Genomic DNA, 20,363 nt, shown 5'->3' on the forward strand with positions numbered 1-20,363 from the left:
TTACAAGGTCTGATGGAGGGGAAAAGTTTAAGAGAGGCCTATGAGACTGTGGCTAGTGCATAGCAGAGTAGAAGGAAGTGGGGAGACGCTTTAGAAGGCAAGAGAAATTGCTCTTGGCTGATGGTGCAGAGATTCCAACCCTCATGAGGAGTAGGAAGCAGAAGGCAAGGATGGGAGCACGAGAAGACAACTGCTTAAGGGATTATGTCTAAAGTCCATGCTGTAGGAGGTGCAGGAGGCAGACCCGGGAGGCAGTGAACATTAGGGAACATGCAGAGGGTGTTGTCAAAGCCGAGTGCTTTTGGTGTCTGTGATGAGAACTCTGAAGTGAGTCGGGTCTCCGGTTCCCAGCTGCTCACGCTGGAGGTGAACAATCTGGACAGTTCTACCGTGGTTGGGTTTTGTTGGAGAAGCTGAGTGAAGAGAGATCCAGATCTCCAGTGCTTGAATACTAGGATCGGCCAGCAAATCTAACAGGGCGGGGAGAGGACAGGGCAGGAGGGATGCGATCTTAAACCGTGTCAGTCTTAAATGTTTCTAAAGGGTCACAGAACAGGACCAGAAAGATGGCCTCAGGGTAAGTCCATAGATTTTCATATGGTGCTTAATCTTCACGGGTGTAAAATGAGAAAGGACGTTGTAACATAAAATTTCTCTGACTTGTGAGAAGGAAGCTGAGTTAGCGCTGGGAATCACTAGGAGCCTGATTCTGGATAAACTTTAAAATAAATTGGGAGAAGGCACGAGACTCTTTGTTCAGACACAGAGGCCAATGTGCATGAGACACAGCAAGTGGCAGGCACGGGAGTGCGTTTGTGTTACTTTCTTTGGCTCCTCAGTCTAACAAGAATGACAGGATGTGCTGAAGTGGATGCTGCAGACATCAGATATGGGGGTCGGGGATCGGGGGTTGCTAAGAGAGTGACTGAGACGTAGCACAGACCTAGAACCTGGAGACAGCTGAGAAACTCTGGACCTAGAACTTTCTGGACAAGCAGCAAGCACTGTTGCCAGTGGCCGAAGAGCGTCCCAGAGTGGTCCCTCCCACTGACTTCAACCTGTGAGCTAGATGTTGACCTGAAGCCATGCAGTGGTCATCTTGACTTGTGACTCAGAACCAAACGTCTCTGAGTCTGACACACTCAGCGAGAGCCAGCAAGAGTGAGACCCTTAGTGAGTGTCTACCCCAAGGGTTCCAGTTATTTTCAAATGGAAGAAATAATCTATGAATAAATTTCATATTTCTTGCTTCAGTAATTTATCCCAAGCTATAAAACATACTCCTTTACATTTATCTTTTTAATACATATTTTCAAAACTCTCGTCTAAACTGTCAGTAAAAATTGGTTAGACGGTCTCTGAAAACAAAACAAAAAAACTCATTCCTCCCGCATATTCTCTACTTCCCTCTTGGGACTGAGATTCCACGGGAGAGCCTGGAAATCACCTGCACCTCTAGTTTGACTCAATTCCAGCAAACCCCTGATCGTGCTGGGGTGTCCCGACACTACACCCACACCAGGAGCAGCCTGGAAATAGAACAGTGTGGTGCTGTGTTAAAAACGTATTCTGATTTATTTTAATTTTATTAAAATCAGTAATCACGTCCTGCGGATGTTTGAGTACAGGGTTCTCACATTCTGAGCAGCTCTCACAGTTCTTCCTCTAGGTTTTTTTTTTTTTTCCTGTAGCAAAGGTGAAAGAAAAGGTGATGCAGACAGCAACTGAGCTGCGTTAAAACCAGGCAGACTAAATAGAAAGGAGGGTTCTTTTTAAAATAACAAACCTATCAGTCTTGTTGGAAGCCCTGGAAAATACCATTAGACACAGCCACAAAATATCTGACGTTCTGTGAAATCCCACAGCACTCAAAGGGGAAACCACCACAATCCCCTGTCTTTTCAATCATGCCGGTTATGGGCTTTACTAGAGGAATCAAGGCAGAACGGTGACATTGGAGCATGAAGTTGACATGTAATAATGAATGACCAAATGCTTGTTCAATTGTTAATATTTCTGTTTGAATAATAAAGACTGCTTAGTGACTCTCTGCATGTTTCTCTGTGTAAAAACATGTTCCTAATGAAATCTGCATTAAGGGACTTCCTTTTTTTGCTCTTTAAAACTTTATTCTTTAATGTATTCTTTGAGAATTTCATAAATTCTACAACAAGATGTGATCTATCCAATTCCCCATCTTCCCCACCCAGTTCCTCCTGAGCCTCCCAACATTACTTCCTTGTGTCCTGTGTGTGTGTGTGTTTAATTTAAATAACACACTAAGTACAATTAGTGCTGTCCATATGTGCATGTGTGTGGGAACATGGCGTACTGACAGCTTGCCAGTAGTCACCCCCCTAAAAAAAGACAAGACTCATTCTCCCTCCCTGGGTAGATATCATGTGCCAGTATCCCTTATTTAGGGATAGGACCTTGCGAGATCCTCCCCCAGACAAGTACAACTTTCCTGTCCTCATTCCCCAGCAAGGTGATGTCCGCTGAACCAGTCAGCTGCTAACCTTAGGACATCCACATTTGCTTGAAGCCGGGGCACTAGAGGGCAGAGAGATGTAGTCTTATATTCAGCTGTTTTTAATTATCTGTCACCCTGCTGCAGTCTTACTTGGTTCTCTGCTTTCCCTAGAATGAGCCAGAAGCGTTGTCCTTGGGAGTTGGCCATGACTGACCCTGCGCTGGGGTCTGTCCTGCAGCCATGGGTCTTTGTGTCCCTCTGGGTCTTTGGCTTAAGCTCAGGTGCCCCTGGGCACCCTAGAGTCAACCCTCCCATCTCATCTCCCTCGTCCTGCTTTATATTCCTGGATAGCGGGCCTTCCAACATTGCATATTATTTATTCATTTTATTTATGGTATAACAAGTACATTCCAATTTCTTGCAGAAACTACAGAGCATAGAATGCCTAGCAGAAAAGATCTCAGTAGTATGAATGGAAGAAAGGGCAGACAGCTTACTATAATAAAGAGGAAATGCATAGTCCGCAAAGATAGCTCATTGGGCAAAGGGGCTTATCTCTAAACTCTATGACTTTGGTTCAAGACCTGGAACCCACATGGTGGAAGGAGAGAATTGGCTTTCCCAAGTTGTTCTCCGACCACCCAGGTGCAGTGGCATGTGCCCACCCCCACCAATCTGACAAATGCACACAAAACAAATAAATAAAATGTCCTAAAAAGGTTTTTGAAGACAATGCAAACTCAAGAGCTATTGTGCTTCACAACTAGAATGCATTGTAGTATTGTTTTGGACAGTAGGCTTAGTTTTGATGTAGACTCAGAAGACCCAAGAATGGACTGTCTTTTCCTGTGCCATCCTTTCAAACTGTATAAAGACAAGGGATCCTAAAAATGAACACGGGTTTAGGATGTGCTGATGATCCTGAACCAGCCAGACAGATGGGATCTAAATCTCTCCTCAGAAGCATAGAACAAAATCTTTTAGGGAGGAATTGTTTGGCAGGGTGTTGGGTGAAATTGGGAAAACAGTAGGGCCCACCTGCGTCATAAGATGGGGACAAACTGCACAGAGCTTGGAGATGGACTCGTGTGTCACACTTGTCCCTCCCCCTCCAGCTGTCACCCACTTCGGGTGACCAGCCCTGCATGAAGGGGGGCTGGTGTGGCTGAAGAGCTGCTTAAAATTCATGCAGCTTTAAGGAGTGTGTGAGGCTAATGACAATCACATCAGGGGATATGGATGAATATAGACTATACCCATGTCACCCAGCTAACCAGGTGGACTGTCACTCCATCGACCATTGTCTGGAAATTTTCAATGGAAAAATATACAACAAAGCAATTGGTGAACTATAGTACGCAGCATTCTGTATCGTGTGTTGAAATCGGTCCTGCCAGGAGAATGGAGCACCATCTTCACATCCAGTGAATCTGTAATGTCTTCCTTGCCAGTCTGTTTTGACACTCAGTATTCCTGTCATGATACTACAGTGCCTGTGTTCAAGAGAGAAGGCCATCATCAGCTAATACTGTGTCGAGGTGTCTACAAAATTCACCTCTGCTTAGCTTAGACATTGTCACCTCTACTCATCTAGGAGAGGGGAGAAATATAAGCTCAGCATGGCAAGATACTTTGAGAGGCAGCTCATATTCACAGCTTTTATTATAGCATATTGTTATGATGGTGCTAGTTTATTAAAGGCTGTTGAAAAACTCTGACTTATCAACCAGTCTTCATTATAAGTAGGTGGCATGGGAACAAACCTAGAATGAGTGACAGTGCTCTGCATTTACTGTCCCTCCTGGGTTAGGTGGACCCTGCAAACTGGAATGGACAAAGTCCCTATGTCTCAATGTGAGTCAGGTAAAGACACGATATTTCTGTTTCTGTCCAGGAAAACATTCCACCAACTAAATTCAGAGACCAAGCCTCTGTGTGTTGCTTTTATTGGTAAATGAATAAAGAACTGTGTTTGAGCCTATGGTAAGGGCAGAACAGAACTAGGATGGAAAAGCTAGGCTGTGTGCTGGGAGAAAGAAGTGCGGAGTCAGAGAGAAGCCATGGAGCTACCAGAGACAGACACTGGGAACTTTAGCTGGTAAGCCACAGCTATGTGGCAATACACAGATTTCTAGAAATATGTTAAATTAATATAAGGGTTAGCCAATAAGAAGCTAGAGCTAATGGGCCAAGCAGTGTTTTAATTTATACAGTTTCTGTGTGATTATTTCGGGTCCAAACTAGCCAGGCGGCCATGAACCAACAAGTGGACCTCCTCCTATACCTCTGCATACAGCATTTAGAAGTATCTTCATTCAGAAGTCTGAGATTTTAAGACACTAAGTTGTAGTGTAATATAAGCTCTTTGTCACTAATTCTATCACCCTTGAGGATGTGAAGTAGTTTCGGAAGTTCTTTTAGTTCTAGAAGGTGCTATTCCATGTATCTACTCTTTTGCTATATAAATAGTAATTTATAGAATTCTAAAGCCTAAAGTTCACATACAGGAAAAACTTGAAACAGAGAGGTAAACGTAATTGCAACCAGTCCTAGCCTATGCAGGTGGGCAAGTGGAAAGAGGAGAGTGAAGGCAGAGATCCAGTGAGCTCACAGCAGGAGCCCTGGCCTGTCCCTTGCTCCCACCTCTCCTGGAGATCTTCAGTTTGGAAAAGGCATTCTTTGAAGGGGGCTTACCTGACACATTCTGTTTGTCTTATGAGTTAAGACCCATCACCATGCAGAATGATAAATGTTGAAGTCTAGGGGATAAAGTGCTAATGGGACAGCTATAAAGAAGAGCTCACTTAATATTCTCTTTGTAATATCACACTTTACAGGTGCTTGGTGTGCCTATATATAGACATAGATACTAAATTGGCCATCTACCTGGAATATATGCAAAATGACAAGAGTAAAGTAGTTCCTATTACCAAAATTGATCGAATTTCATTATGTTTTAATGCTTCCTAATTTAAAGTTCTAAAACATAGAATACATCTTCTCAGAGACCCCTGACAGAGATATCTGCTGCCCATAGAAAAATATTAAACAGCTTAAAAATATTAAACAATATTAAACAGCTTAAAGCCTGCCATCATTTCATATTTTATAAACACATCATTGCAAAATAAACACTGAACTGTATTCTGGAGATGTCCATGAGAGTTTTAACCAATGTTGTGACGTTTTATAGATCATGTAGTATTGCATCCAGGCAATTTCCCAACGTCTATAGAGTGGGGCTTTAGAGGTCTTATAGTTCGGATCCAAATCACCAAAACATGTTAGTTTTTAATATCTTCATAACTGCATTGTGCTTAAGTGGCCACTACATCTTTGTATGGCCCCAAAGCTTGCCAAATGAAAGGGCAAGGACCCTTGGAATTAAACCTGGGACACTGAAGGGCAGGTCATTGAGAGTTGACCATTTATAACACGCTTTTAAGTCCATCATGAGCAGCATTTTCTATGAATTTTATACAAGCAGCTGCAGCTTCCTCAATGGATTTGGACCAGCCACCAATATTGCCAGCAAAGTAAGGGAGGATACTGTCTGACATCCGATTCAGGTACGTTACCTGTGCCAAAGAGAAAATACAACAGGTTGAGTTTTTATTGGCTTGGAGAACTTTCAAGCAAGAGACTGAGTGATGTGGGATTTCCCTCTGTATGCTGTGATTACCATTAATGAATAAAAAAATTGCTTTGAACCTATAGCAGGCGGGGTTTAAGTAGGTGGGGAAAGCTAGACTGAATGCTGGGAGAAGGAGGGGTAGAGTCAGAGAGAAGCCATGTAGTCCACTGGAGACAGACGCCAGAACTTTACCCAGTAAGTCAGAGCCACAGGCAATATACAGATTAATAGAAATGGGTTAAATTAAGATGTAAGAGTTAGCCAATAAGAAGCTAGAGCTAATGGGCCAAACAGTGTTTTAAATAATATAATTTCTGTGTGATTATTTTGGGGCTTAGCGGCCAGGAACCAACAAGCGGCCCTCTTCCAACAACTGAGACTGTTGGTGAACTCTGGAACGAGGGACCAAGGGGTCTTTTTAGTGAGGACACACATTCTAAGACTATGATTAATTAGAGATCTGTGGGGAATGAAGAGGTGCTCCAGTTTCTGTGAGGATGAATGTAAGCATAAATATTCCATCACACATACGGTACATGAACTGCTGTCGACCGCCTGGATGAGAAAGCCTGCACATATGACCTCGCTTCTGATGTACTGTGCAGATGCTGGGATGGACGGCAGGGAGACCGAATTCACTGCTACGATGTAAGTGTTACTGAAAGACAAGAGCATATGTATGTCCTAACTCCACGTGAGAGGACTGTTAGACAGTACATTTCTACACACCTTTATATTGGCATGTATTAATTTGCTTTTGTGGTTCTAGGATTAAATTTGGGGGCTTACTGCATGCTAGGCAAGTTCTCCAACACTGGCTCCATCCCCAGCCCATGGGGTAACTTTATCGTCCCGGTATAAGTGAGCTCTGAAAACTAGACTCCTCTGGATGAGTGGTTAAGGTTAAAACAAACAAACAACAAGCCCTTCTCTCAAGAGACCATCAGACGTAGGGAAGAAGGTATCTTCACAAGGCACAAGCCCGGAATCACTCAAGTTTTAGTGTGCCCGAAAGGGTTATGATTTCAGTTACCTGTCGTTTTCAATTAAAAAGAAAATCAACATTCAATCAATGAAGAATGCCATCGGCTAGACAATAAAAGTGGCCCTTCAGCCTGTTCTTGCTACAATCCCTGCAATCCTGTTTCCCGCCACATCAGTGACCATTCTCAGCTTCCACATGCAGCTCTCTAGTTTTTATCACTATACCCAAGCAGCATTAGAAAACACACATGCAGGTTGTAACACAAATAAAGTCTCTTTGCAAATACTTGATTTTCCACTGAACAACAAATGTCTAGAGATAGTTTTATATATGTGCCCCTATAACTACTTTGTCCTCCTTGGAGGTGACTCACTGTTCTGCATTGTGGATTTATCATAATTTATAAAGGGGGCAGCTTTAGCGTTCTTGTGGGCCCTCGGCACACAGCTGACAATGCGTGAGTACAGTGATAAAATGGTAACTGAAGGTTCATTTACTTTGGAAAACCCAGATGACTATGACTAAGGACTGGAAACGTCAATGATGGCTCTTCTGTTTTCATGGCCGTTCATTTCTAGTCTCTAGAGGCAGTGCCGGGGTACCGGGAGCTGAGTGTACTCACTCGTCTTAGAGGGGCTTTCGTCGCGACACAAGCATGGTGATATCTTTGGGTTTGTCGCCGTTTACCACAGAGCAGATGATGTGATATATCAGATCGTCCTCACCCACCTGGTCCACGACATCGCAGGAGCTGTGTGAAGAGAGCAGTAATCAGACATGCTTCCTACTGCTTTGCTTATTTATTGGCATAATCTCCTTCTTGACATCTATCTCCACTTGTCCTGCTGACTGCTCCCCCCCCCCTCCACACTGCTGGAAGGCTGACTTTGGAACGAGCTGTTTGCTCAGGAGGAGTAATTTTACACGCGATGGAAAGGTGCCAGCCGTCTGGCTCCAAGGTCACTTCCCTCAAAACTCCAAAGGAAGGCAATAAGCTTTCACAAAATTATCTTTTTCTAGGATCAAATAAAACATTTTGAAGGTGAGTGAGCTATAAGGCTGGGGCCAGCACTCAGGTGTAATACCCTGGAAGGAAACTAACTTTGAAGCTTTGACTCTCAGATTGCTGCTTAGTGGCCATGCTGTGTTAGACAAGTCATTTTATTATTCATCTGTATGATCCGGATAATAGAATTGAGGGGTTACTGTGAGAGCTAAACGCAAACGCTTGATGCAGACCACAAGTCGTAAGTAGATATATAAGATTAAATTTAAATGAACTCACTGGCTTCTCCACTCATGTTCAATTTCAATGGTATATCAAGCTAAGTAGAATTGTGGCAGAAACATGTAAAGTAACTCGTTGGAAGACAAGGTGTCTTTGAGACGCTGCAGTGTTCTGTAGCTTTGGAGGCTAGACCCTGTGTAATCTGTCACTGCAGGGCAGCTGACAAAGCTCACAGTTCCATAGTCATCCCTATACCTGTGGCAACACCCAAACCTTTGATGCTCAAGTCCCTTACGTACAGTGACACAGTATTTTCATTGTAAAGCGTGCATGCCCTCCAGTGTGCTCTGAAACATCTCTAAATCATATGTGCAATGCAAATGGTATGTTGGTAGTTGCCATACTATTTTAAAGAAAAAAGTAAGAGAAATCTGCATGTCTGATGTGCGCACGCGCACACACACACACACTTTTCATCCAGAGTGTTTAAATATGCAGATTGGGACCTATGGACAGGTATGACCTACCATATGCCAGCAAAGTTGGGATGGAAGAGATAGCTCTAGGAATGAAAAGACAGAAAGTGGTGGGGGAAGAGCAGATGGACGGGAGCAGAGTATGATCAGATCATCAAGAGAGAGTCAAGAGAGAGCAGCAGGTGGAGCCTTCCTCCAGGACTCACTGCTGGCTTCTACTTATGACTTCACAGGAAAAGAAGTCTGGGAAGACACTGGATACCTTCCCAAGAGCCATGAGGCTGTTATGGAAAAGATAAAGAGTGTGCTACAGAGCCTGGCCGAGCTGGATTCCACGACAGGTCCGGACAGGGCTGTCAGGGCAGCCTTGCCGGGTCTCAGCAACAGCAACAGCATCACATTTGAAGATGTGGGCCACATGTGCCAAACACAGACGACACACAGGTGAGTGTAACAACCGTTGCTTTGCACATCTCACTGTCACCTGATGCAGTGGTGTGCACAAAGCAAACTCTAGAACTTCTCTAAGTTCCTGAAACAATAAATCTATCCTGCACTGGGCAGTGTAGATGAATTACAGCTGAGGTTATCTTTCCTACAGGGTCGGGCTTGATTAAGAAAAAAAAATTGTTCTTACATGTAATGGGGGTCCCACAAAGGCCGATTTGTGAAGTCGGACAAGAGATGATAAGCCGTGTGGGCTGGACTGCCAACACGCTTTTCAACCTTAACAGATATGGCATCTTGTTCTTCCAGGGTGTATATTTTTATCTAAAAGATATGAAAAAATTAAATTACAGGAAGAAGATATATTTTTGCTTTAAAAGACACTCACATACACATGCCCATGCACACACGTGAACATGGAATCATAAGAGCCTGCGCCAGTTATGGCATCTATCCGCTCATCTGAGTACTAAAGAAGCCAAACAACAACCATTTCTCTTCAGCCTTGGGTGCCCAGAAGCCTGGGCAGGATGCTAGTTCTGTGCCATCCAAATAGTAAGTGAGTGGGTTCATTTGCATCATTTTTTCATGAAAAATAAAACCCAAAAGCTTTTCTGTCTTGATCTCCATGGTATTTCCTGCCTCTAGACACTAAAAACAGAGAATGCCACCAGGGTGCTAGACAGGCCAGTGACGCTCTACCCTCAGGCTCCAGAAACAAGACTATGAACCACAAGACTCTCCCTGGGTGTCAGGCATGAACTGAGGGGTCTAAAGGGACCCAGGAAATGAGCCACCTATCTCCAGGACAAACCCAGTTTCTCAAAAGGACCCCTGGACCACATTCTGTTCCCACAAGGCCAGCTTCTAATACGTCGCATCTGTAAGATAAGCAGGAGCCATTTGACATATACTGAGACACTAATATCATCTCCGTGGCTTTGAGCTATCTTCCTGAGGTTTTTTAAAAAATGATCAGATGTATGTGTTGAGCTAAGGGCACATTTCTATTCTGCTCAATTTCTCCATCTCTTTCAGGGCCTTTTGAAGTTAGTGCTAACATTTTCCATCTTATAATCATTGCCATGGCAACAAGCTGTGAGAAGACAAACAAGCATGAGGTTAGGGCTCCGAGCACAGGGCTCAGGCCGATGGAAGGAAATCAAGCTGTGAAAAGCTGACGTTTATTGAAACATCTGTCTGTATCGAAACGCAATGCCGCCCTTGCTATGAGGATGAAGAAATGAGAGATCCACTCCGAGAAGCTTAGACAGCAAACAAGTGATTACTTGCTCAGGTAAAAACACATCCCTTTCCGGCCATGGCTATCTCTAATTCCAGCCTGCAAAGCAAAGTCTGGCTTAGACTGTGAGCGCTCGCCAGATACAAAGAAAACCGGGTGGGGTCCCGCATGGCTGCCATCAGTACAGAGCCAAAAGGAGTCCGCTGATGAAAATCCACAGAAAAGCTTGATGACCAGGCGTCTCTAGGCCTGGGTGCCGGTTGGTCACCAGGCGTCTCTAGGCCTGGGTGCTGGCGCACTGCAGAATCAGTGGAGTTGCATGCTTGCTTTGGGGTTGTCATGAACAGAGGTGTGGGGCTAAACACTTGCTTAGAGTCGACTCACGGTCCCCTGCTGTCCACACTCCTATGGTAGAGCCCTAACCTCTTGTATCTTGCAATGCGACTTTATATGGAAGCGGGGTCTTTGCCAATATGATTCACTTAAAATGAAGTCATTTTGCAGGAAGGTAGGCCCAATACGACTGATGTCTTTATGGAGAAGGGAGGCTGGACACAGATAGGCACACAGAGAGGACACTGTGTGGAGATGAAGGCAGGGACTGGCCTTGCAAACCAAGGCTCAGTAAGGCTGACCAGCAAAGTCTTTCGCCAGGTGAGAAGCAAGGAGCTAACACTCCTTCCTCACAAACCACCAGCCTTCATGTGCTTGATCTCAGAATAGCCCCCTTCAGAAGAGAGACACCAGAGATTCCTATGGTTCACATGGCCCAGTGAGTGGTCCTCAGTTGTGAAAGCCTCAGGAAATTAACCCAGCAGTTTTCCAGAGAGCAGACACATTTTATCCTTGAACCAGAAGGAGTAGGCACAATTAAATTCTACCTTCACAGACAGGGCTCACTGATGTATCCATGGAAGATGAGTGAATGACATCTATTCTTTCCCTAAGAAGGTAAAAGTAGCCGTAAGTCCTCCTTATTATTCTGCTACCTGAACCAATGTTATGGATGCAAAATCAGACAAAAAAAAAAAAAAAAAAAAGGGCAGTGGTCCATTTTGGCTCTTTAAATTTGTCAGAGAAAAGGCACCGTGGAGCTTTGAATGAGATGCACCACATAAGTCTCTGGCATTTGAAACCCTGGTCTCCAGTTGGTGGCCATTTGGGAAGGATCAGGAGGTGTGGACTTATTGGAGAAGGTGTGTCACCACTAGGGGTGGGCTTACGGTTTTAAAAGCCCATGTCGTTTCCAGTGTGCTCTCTCTGCCTCCTGCAGAGGTTGAGATGTGAACTCTCTGCTGTTCCTAGCGCCCACTGTGGACTCTCACCCTTTGGAACTTAGGTCCGATAACACATTTTCTTCTATGAGTTGCCTGGGTGGCGGTGTCTTATGCAGCAGTGGGACCGAAGCCAATCCAGCCTGCTTTGGTTTCAAGGAGAGATTCTCCAAGAACAGTTATCTAAGAAAACGACTTCCCTTTGACGATGGGGATGGAAGTAGACATGATTCATAACCAACTCCAGTGTTTGGGAGGACTGGACAGTTTATTCTCTGAAATGAATCTAAACATGAGTAGATCCAGACTCATTGGAGCAAGTGGGCTCAGATTCCATCAGTGAAACTGTTCTCATGATAACAGTGCTCTGCTTGGAACTTTTTAGATGCCAATCAGTACTATAATAATAAACATTTTAGACTTTTTGTATCAATAAATATATTCTTGAGGTTACATTATAGACAGGAAGAGGAAACTGCTTTTTTGAGATAGGGTTTCACAGTGTAACAGCCGTGGCCTTCCTAGAACTCACTCTGTAGACCAGGCCGACCTCGAACTCACAGAGATCTGCCTGCCTCTGCCTCCCAAGTGCTGGGACAGAAGGTGTGTGCCACTACCGCCAAGAAGAAACTCTTCTATAGAGGCCTAGTTAGTGGAAGCACCTACAGAAGGCAAGGGCTGGGGATGGGCAGGGCACTCTGGGTCTTATTTGTCTCGCTCAGCTCTTTTGAGACAGGATTAGCTCTGATCAGCTTCCTACACAAGGACATTTTCTTAGAGAAGACTTTTAGGCAAACTATGCCCTTTTTGTTTTCACCTTTTTTTTTAGTGCTTTCTCAGGCTTCAGAAACTCCTTAAAATATCTACACCTATCAGGTCAGGCCCCTCATAGTAATTTCTTTTTTGGAGGAGTCAACTAGAGCTAAGCACTGCCTAGAAAGCTCTCTTTGTCTTAACTCATAAAGCTACCTGCAAGAGATGAGAACCACACTTTTGGGGGCTCTTTTGTTGTTGTTGCTGTTGTGTCTGTCTGTACCTTAACTTGTCTAACTTAGACCTGGCCCCTGTGGGTTAAACACTATGATATCTTACCTGTTTGTCTAACTTAGACCTGGTCCCTGTGGGTTAAACGCTATGATATCTCACCTGTTTGTGAACTTCCTGATATTATTCTTGAGCAGTTTGATGCGCATGTGTGCTGTTTCTAGATTCCTCACTGGCCTCTTGTATTACTTTGGTTATTTCTCAGTTTATATACAGAAAATCAAATGGTAATTAAAACCTTAAGTACTGTCCAATTTTATTATAAATATAAGACTTCAAATCCAATTACATTGAAAATAAGAATAAAAAATTGGCCATGGTGCACACTGGTGATCCAAGTTCTCAGAGAGGAAAATGTAGGAAGACCCTGGATCCAAGGCCAGCTACAGGGTAAGATGGCTGGGGTGGAGGTGGGTAAGCCTGTTGGCGACTCCCAGAAGCTAGCAAAAAGGTGAGAGACAGATTTCATATCAAGAACAGAAAAGAAGGTACTGAGGCACCTTTTATGAGCAATAGTGAGAAACCAATGCTTTAGTTATTAAACCTGTTCCTGCATCACCGTAAGCACAGTAGGCATGGCAACCTAGCTGGATCTAAGGGGCATAAGGAAGACCCTGGAAGGATTCAGCTGTGCGGACAAGGAAATAACCGAAACATATAACAAAGAAACACCCAAAAGAAGTCACAGTGAGATCTGAAAACAAACAAGGAAGTAACCTTCAAATTTACTTAGATTCCAAGGTGAGAGGATTGTTTGATTCTCATCCCGAGGCATGACTGAAGTTAGGATGGGACAACAGGTACAAACGTGGACTGTTCCAGGACAGTTAGAATGCTTGATTGCCTCTTTTCTAGGGTAGTGCGTCATTGACAGGGAACACCCATCCATAGCAGACATACCCCAAACCTGGCTGTCCTGCTCATCTTGGCAGGCACTGCTATCTACCATGGTCTGGGAATATGGTGGCTGAGCAGTGTCCCCTAGAGCTTAGAGTCTAGGGAATGTGGGCACTGACTTACAAGAGTCCTCCAATATCCTTAAATTAAGACCCAAATGATATACATACTTATTTCAACTTGATAGTGTGCCAAAACTGTAAGCTAAGAGAGATACAAAGAAATCGAGACAAGGCTTCCTTCTTAAAAAGTTTATTTATCTGTTTGGAATAAAAGGTAATTAAAAACTTAAATTCCAATGTAAGGTTTAAATAGCAACTCAGAACAACTGCGGACGAAGCATCACAGGACAGAAAAGAATTCAAAGAGAAATTAGTTTTAGAGTCCTAAAGGAGCTAGTAGAGAGAGAAGAGCATTAACTCAAGAGTGAACTTACAGAGAAGTGTGTGTCCTGGCTCATCAAGACCATCAGGTTTGGGTGGATGGAGATGGGCAGGAATGACAGAGACATAAGAGGTGGGGTGTGAGAAGCCAGGCTTGCTGGAGGTAGGAGTGTGGGGGACAGACGTCAGTGCTCAAAGTTATCCAGCCGGAAGGCCCAGCAGGAAGCCTCTTAGAAACTACTGCCCTTGAATGGAGCAGCTCATAGGCCTTGGCATCATGACCACCACACTAGCTTTAGTTTGCTATGGCAGGAGCAGCATGAACAACGGCACTTACCTTCTCCGAGGTGCTGGTGACCTCCCAGCCGCTTCTGGATGCCAGGTTTTTGAGAGCCTCCACATTGGCATGGCTTAGGGATTCCTAAAATGTACAAAAATTTAAAACTGCATGTTCAATATATAGGCTTGGAGTCAGTCATTTTCTGTTTCAGTGTTGAAGAGTTATAGATTGAATCAAACTTGAGCATAACTGAGCTGTGTATTGCTAATATATAACTTCTATCTCAAAGTCCAGACAAGGTAAGTATATGCTCATCAATTGTGTATGCTTCTAGTTGGTATCCTGAGCCCAGGCAGACACGCTTCAGTAGGACTTCTAACAACGTGTGTGCTAAGTAAAGATTTCATTGTCAAAATGTTTACATAACAAAATCTTCTTTTAAAAAATGTTTATTTTTATTTTATGTATATGGATATTTTGCCTGCATGTATGTCTCATGTGTCTCAGTGCCTGTGGAGGCTGGAAGAGGACATCAACTCTCCTGGAACTGGATTTACAAACGGTTGCGATCCTCTGTGTGGCTGTGGGAATTAAACCCAGGCCCTCTGGAAGAGAGCCTCCAGTGCACTTAACCAGCTCCCAGCCACAATCAATCCTTGCTCTATAAAGGTTCATAAGCATGTCATTCGTTGCAAACCAGGGCAAGACACCAGCTTGGAACATCCCACGCCAACTGTCCATGGAGTCATGCCTGACAGCGGGACAACCAGGGGTTGATGACTTGCTTGACATCGTTAGAAACGGAGGGTTACACAGTTCACCCTCTCACCCCACCTGTGTAGATACAACCTGGACCTGTTGGGGAAGGAGGTTTCTGCTTTTGGGATGGTGTGCTGTTTACATGAAGCATTCCAAAGTGCCACACTGTTACCTTTTTGCTTATATCCCATTGAGTGCTGGGTGGAGCTTCTTTTTTGTGGGAAATAACATATTTCCTGAAAAAAAAAATTAAGGGGTTAAGTAACAACTTTCTTCTCTCTGCTTTAATACAGGACCCATGATAATTTCTTGATTTGAAGTCGGCTGTTTAATAACAAGTCCTTTGGTAGGAGAATCAGGAAAAACCATTTCCAGATTGAGTCATTTTTAACTTTTAAGAAACCATTAGGCCCCTTTCTTTCCCATTCTGTGGGAACAGAGCTCAGGCATAGGCTCATCAGAGGGAGAGAAGCCCATGAAGTCCTCGCACTTTTATGTTCTTTACCTGCCTAGGCGAATTCTCCTTCTTGCGATAGCTCCCTGATAACGCCGCAGATCATCCTTTAAGAAAGAGCACAACCAGTCAGTTTCTAATACGTCGGCACTGCGGTCCCTGGGTATCCTTCCCCTAGGCTGACTGGGACTCTGTGTCTCTGTGATGCTTCCTCATGGGGTCTGAGCCTCTCAGCAACTTGGACAGCTGTTTTCGTTTCTTTTTCAAGGTGGAGAGTTTTAAATTTCTGCTAATAAACTCATACAGATTTCACTCTGGAGCTTTTAGAAGAGGTGAGCATTAGCACTAAGTTGATTCCCGGTTCAGAACGACAGGTTTCCCAAGAACATGGCTCAGCATCAAGAACAGGACGCCCTAGACACAAGAGCAGATTCAGAAAGAGGATGCAGAGAGACACCTGCTACACAGCAGCATCTGACTGCCAGAGTGATGGGTGGAGAAGAGGAAATAGCCCACTGTACTTAGTTAGGCAGAGAAGAAAGCAAACCTCTTGGAGATGCATGGAGCTCTGTGCTCACAGGTCAGTGAAGCTCGCAGGGTGACCACTGACCTTTGATATGGGTTGGATTCTGGGGAAGGTGATGATTTCCTCCTGATCATCAACAGCATTGTAAATGAGGAAAGCACTGTTGATGTGGCGGCCTCGGCCTTAGGCCCACTCCTGACAGTCAAAGGCCTCAACACGCACTCCAACCTCCACGCTGCAAGGGGAATGCAGGGCGGTGGACAAGGAGGACCATGGCATGGTCAGCCACCCCTCCCACCAAGCAACAAGAGGACAAGGGTCCAGTCTTTCTCCTGTGATGTTAGCAAATCTGTAGAGCTGCCCAAAGCCACTGTGAGGGTCTTGTGGGAGTGTTTGACTCAGCTTCCATTTTCCCTTCCTACAGGGACACACACCCATTGACACATTTAGCTAATGGAGACAGTTGAGTTAATTGTGCTCAAAACACATTTTCTTCCTTAAAAACAACACTTCTATGGTTTAAAAGCACGAAAGGTTGAAGTTAGGCAGAAAACAGAGATACAAAGATACCCTCTTTTCTGTTTTACATCTAAAACAGAAGAAAAACCTACATGGAGCCCCTTTTCTTTGCAACCGAGAATACCAAAACTAACCGGGGTGCAGTCTGGACTCACTGCCATAAACAACCAGCCCAGGACAGATGCCGAAAGGAAGAACTAACAACTATGTTAGGATGGCAGTTACCAATTGGAACAATCCTGGGTCAGCTGGATTTCCCAGCACCCCAAGGGACAGAACAATCCATCCATGGGCAGAACAGAACACTTAAGGATGTGTCCATACTGAGTGAGTCTAAAAATAATTGGATGGTGATGTGGGGCAGCTCCTACCCTCATCTCACAGCTGAAAGGAGAGCACCGTTTGTGCTTGGCTCTGAATTGGCACCAGGAGCACACTTTACCTGTTCTGAAACGTGTTGTTAACTATGGCATTGAAGACAAGGCGGTCCCCAACCGTGGATGGTCCCCGGAATTTGAACATATCCACAGACTTCAGAAAGGGATGCCCATAACACAGACGGCTGAGCAGACAAAGGGGAGAGAAAACAGCAGATGAACACCCTCCACGCAGTCTCAAACAATTGAGTCATTTGGATGGCTGCACTAGACAAGCAAGCAACCTGTTTCCTAAGTAGACTACTCAAGAGGGCTATGGGTAAAGAGATCGAAACACAGCCTCAGACATTTGGGGGAGCAGGGTGGGTGTATTTCAGGAGGATGGTGGTTTTTTGGCATTGGTCTGTCCTCAACAAAAGTTGTCATCTGAGCGTCGTGTTCATCCTGACAGCTCCTGACAAAGGCCCCAGGACACTGTGATTATGGATTGGGGTAGGACACAATGGGCTGACAACTGCCAGCCTATCCTGACCACACTGTTTCTCAGGTTCCCCAGTCACTGAGTTTATCCAGAGATTAAAAGCCAAAATCCCTTCATAGAAAAAATTGCCTGGATTGGTGCGCAGAGCAAGGAAGGCTACAAAACACACATTTCACAGTTTCCCATAACTTATAAAAAGGAAAACCACTTCACACCATGTTCCCTGTGCCCTTATCCCCAGCCAGCCCTGAGAACCTTGCAGAGATGGTTGCAACTGTCTCCATCCATGCCATAATCTGTCCACCAAACGTGTTTCCATGATGGTTTGCATGGGGTGGGAGGACAAGCTCGATGCTCTGAACGGAGGTGCCCATGGTGGTGGCTGTTCCTTCTTCATTGTTGCAAACGGGATCTGCGAGGTGAGAGCACAGACAGTGGGAACAGCCATGGAAAGTCCAGCCTTCCCTGGACTTTCCCTTCCCTGAAGCAAGCACAACTCCTTTTCAGAAAAATAACATCATCCTTAAAACCTCTGTGAGGGGGCTCTTAAGAGTGGCCTTCCGTGGTCTTCCTCTGAAAAGCAGCTGCTCCTGCTGTTCTGGGTTCTGGGTTGATGACAGACCAGGAGGGCCCTTAAAGAAACAGGCAGCCTGTTTGGGCTTGGTGTCAGTCCCAGTGTCTGGGAGGCAGATCTCTGTGAGTTCGAGGTCAGCCTGGTCTACAAAGCAAATTCCAGGACAGCCACAACTACACAGAGAAACCCAGTCTCAAAAAACCACACACACACACACACACACACACACACACACACACACACACCAGGGGTGGGGAGAGGTTCCCCACTTGTCAAGCAAATACACCAGAATTCTGAATAAAATAATGGTTCCATTTAAACTGGAACTTTCTGTGGTGGAAAGGGGTACAGAAAGGTAGACATTTTGATGACAATATGCCAGTCTTTTGATGGTAAGGGTAGTTTTACTGTTGTATACCTATGCACACACTCAAGTTACGGGCTTTAAATATAGACCATCTATCCTGTGTCAATTAACACTCAATATTTCACTAAAATAAGAGAATATGGGGTCGGAGGGGCCACTGAAACTACATGAAGTCTCATTACCTGCAGCATGGGAATGTGGTCCCCTATGCACGGCCACAGGAGAAAAGATGCTTGTATCACTGCCTCTCCCCATGTCTTGTGTGACTTACAATCTCCTATGCACCATCACAGGAGAAAAGACCCACACATCACCCCCCACTTCCCTGTGTTCCCTGCTTCTTAGGACTCGGTTGTTTCATTTACAGGCAGGTAACAACACTTTCCACTTCTCACCAATGGAGAAAGCATTTGCTCTGGGTGCAAAGCAGAAATACACATTCAGCCTTGCTGCAGGCATCATCCGGTAATTCACGTGCTGCTGGGGGGAGCAGGGACCTACATCCCAGGGACTGAGCTGGGGTAGCAGAGCTCAGCAGGCAGTGTGTTCGTATAAACCCAACTGTCACTCATAGGAAACAGGCTGTTCCAGGAGCCATTTCTTCTAGTAGACCAGAGCACCTTTAACACCACTTCCCAATGAAGATCATCCTAACTAGATGATAATCTATTTCTTCTATCTTCTCCTTCTTTCTGTTGATCGTTTCAGCCCTTTGCTGAGAATGTGGAAAGAGCTCCCACTGTTCTAGGCGAACTCTCAGATCCCTCCTGTGACCCACAGGCCCTCTCTGCCCTGGTCTAGCCTGTGTGACTATCAAACTCCCCAGCCAGGTCCCCTCCGTCGCTGTGATGCACATGCACATTGGTCTTTTATCAGCTACTGTGGAGAAACTGTCTTCAAACCCAGGGCCTCTCCACTCATCCTGCTGCACCCCACCCCACCTCCTACCAAGCCAAGCCCACTTACCTCCTATTCTGTCTTGGCTCATCCATGTGCTCTCCCACATAGCAATACCTTCTTTCTACAGAAGCTCCAGGTAACTAGGGCTGGGACACGGCTCATTCAGCACAGCGCAGGCTGCACAAACTGGAGGACCTGAGTTGGATCCCCTAGAGCTCACATTTTCAAGCCAGGTGCTGTGGTGTGACCCTATAACCCCAGGATTAGGGAGATGGAGTCAGAGGGGCTCCTGAGGCTAGTCTAGCTGAACCTGGAACTGGCGAGCTTCAGGCTCAGCAAGAGACCCTGTCTCAATAAAAATGAGGAAGAGAGTGATTGAGTAAACACTGCTATTCACCTGCCTCCACATGCATGTGCGCACATTTATGTGCACGGCTGCATACACATATGCACATACACAAATAAGACATTGTGTGTGTGTGTAACGATTAGCCAGGCTCTTCTCCGCAATACCAGCACTCATAAAGATTTGCAGAATGAATAAAGGAACTTCTTTGCTGATTCATTCCACGTTATGGTCCCTCCTCTCAGTAGAATTCTTTAAGGAAATGCTATGGTTAGTGTGGTAGTTTGGGTGTAATTGGCCCCCATAATCTCATGGGGAGTGGCACTACTAGGAGGTGTGGCTTTGTTGGAGTGGGTATGACCTTGTTGGAGGAAGTGTGTCACTGTATGGACAGGCTTTGAGGTTTCCTGAGCTCAGGATACTGCACAGTGTCTGAGTCAACTTCCTGTTGTTGCTTGCAAGATGTAGGACTCTCAGCCATTCCTCTGGCACCACATTTGACTGCATGCCGCCATGTTCCCCATCATGGTGATAAAGGACTGAACTTCTGAAACTGTAAGTGAGCCAACCCAATTGAATGTTTTCTTTATAGGAGTTGCCATGGTCATGGTGTCTCTTGACTGCATTAAAACCCTAACTAAGAGAGTTGGGTCGTACTGCCTCACACACCAAACTATCTGCTGTTTAGACTATGTC

The 20,363-nt window shown here is 45.0% G+C and overlaps 1 protein-coding gene across 1 annotated transcript in view; it reads right to left on the reverse strand.

Moving 5' to 3' along the window:
* Positions 1-5,412: 5,412 nt before the first annotated feature.
* The window catches only part of Acot12 (acyl-CoA thioesterase 12), a 36,157-nt gene continuing 21,206 nt past the window's right edge, over positions 5,413-20,363 (reverse strand). Inside the window, 10 exon segments of the mRNA XM_050153772.1 lie at positions 5,413-6,051; positions 6,639-6,765; positions 7,715-7,843; positions 9,434-9,567; positions 14,422-14,505; positions 15,296-15,359; positions 15,629-15,684; positions 16,188-16,338; positions 17,065-17,184; positions 17,736-17,892. Coding sequence (XP_050009729.1) covers positions 5,902-6,051; positions 6,639-6,765; positions 7,715-7,843; positions 9,434-9,567; positions 14,422-14,505; positions 15,296-15,359; positions 15,629-15,684; positions 16,188-16,338; positions 17,065-17,184; positions 17,736-17,892 — 1,172 coding nt within the window. The 3' untranslated portion in view covers positions 5,413-5,901.

This window comes from Alexandromys fortis, unplaced genomic scaffold, assembly GCF_014885135.2.
Source record: "Alexandromys fortis isolate MF-2015 unplaced genomic scaffold, M_Fortis_MF-2015_v1.1 scaffold_79, whole genome shotgun sequence".
In the NCBI taxonomy this organism is placed as follows: Eukaryota; Metazoa; Chordata; class Mammalia; order Rodentia; family Cricetidae; genus Alexandromys; species Alexandromys fortis.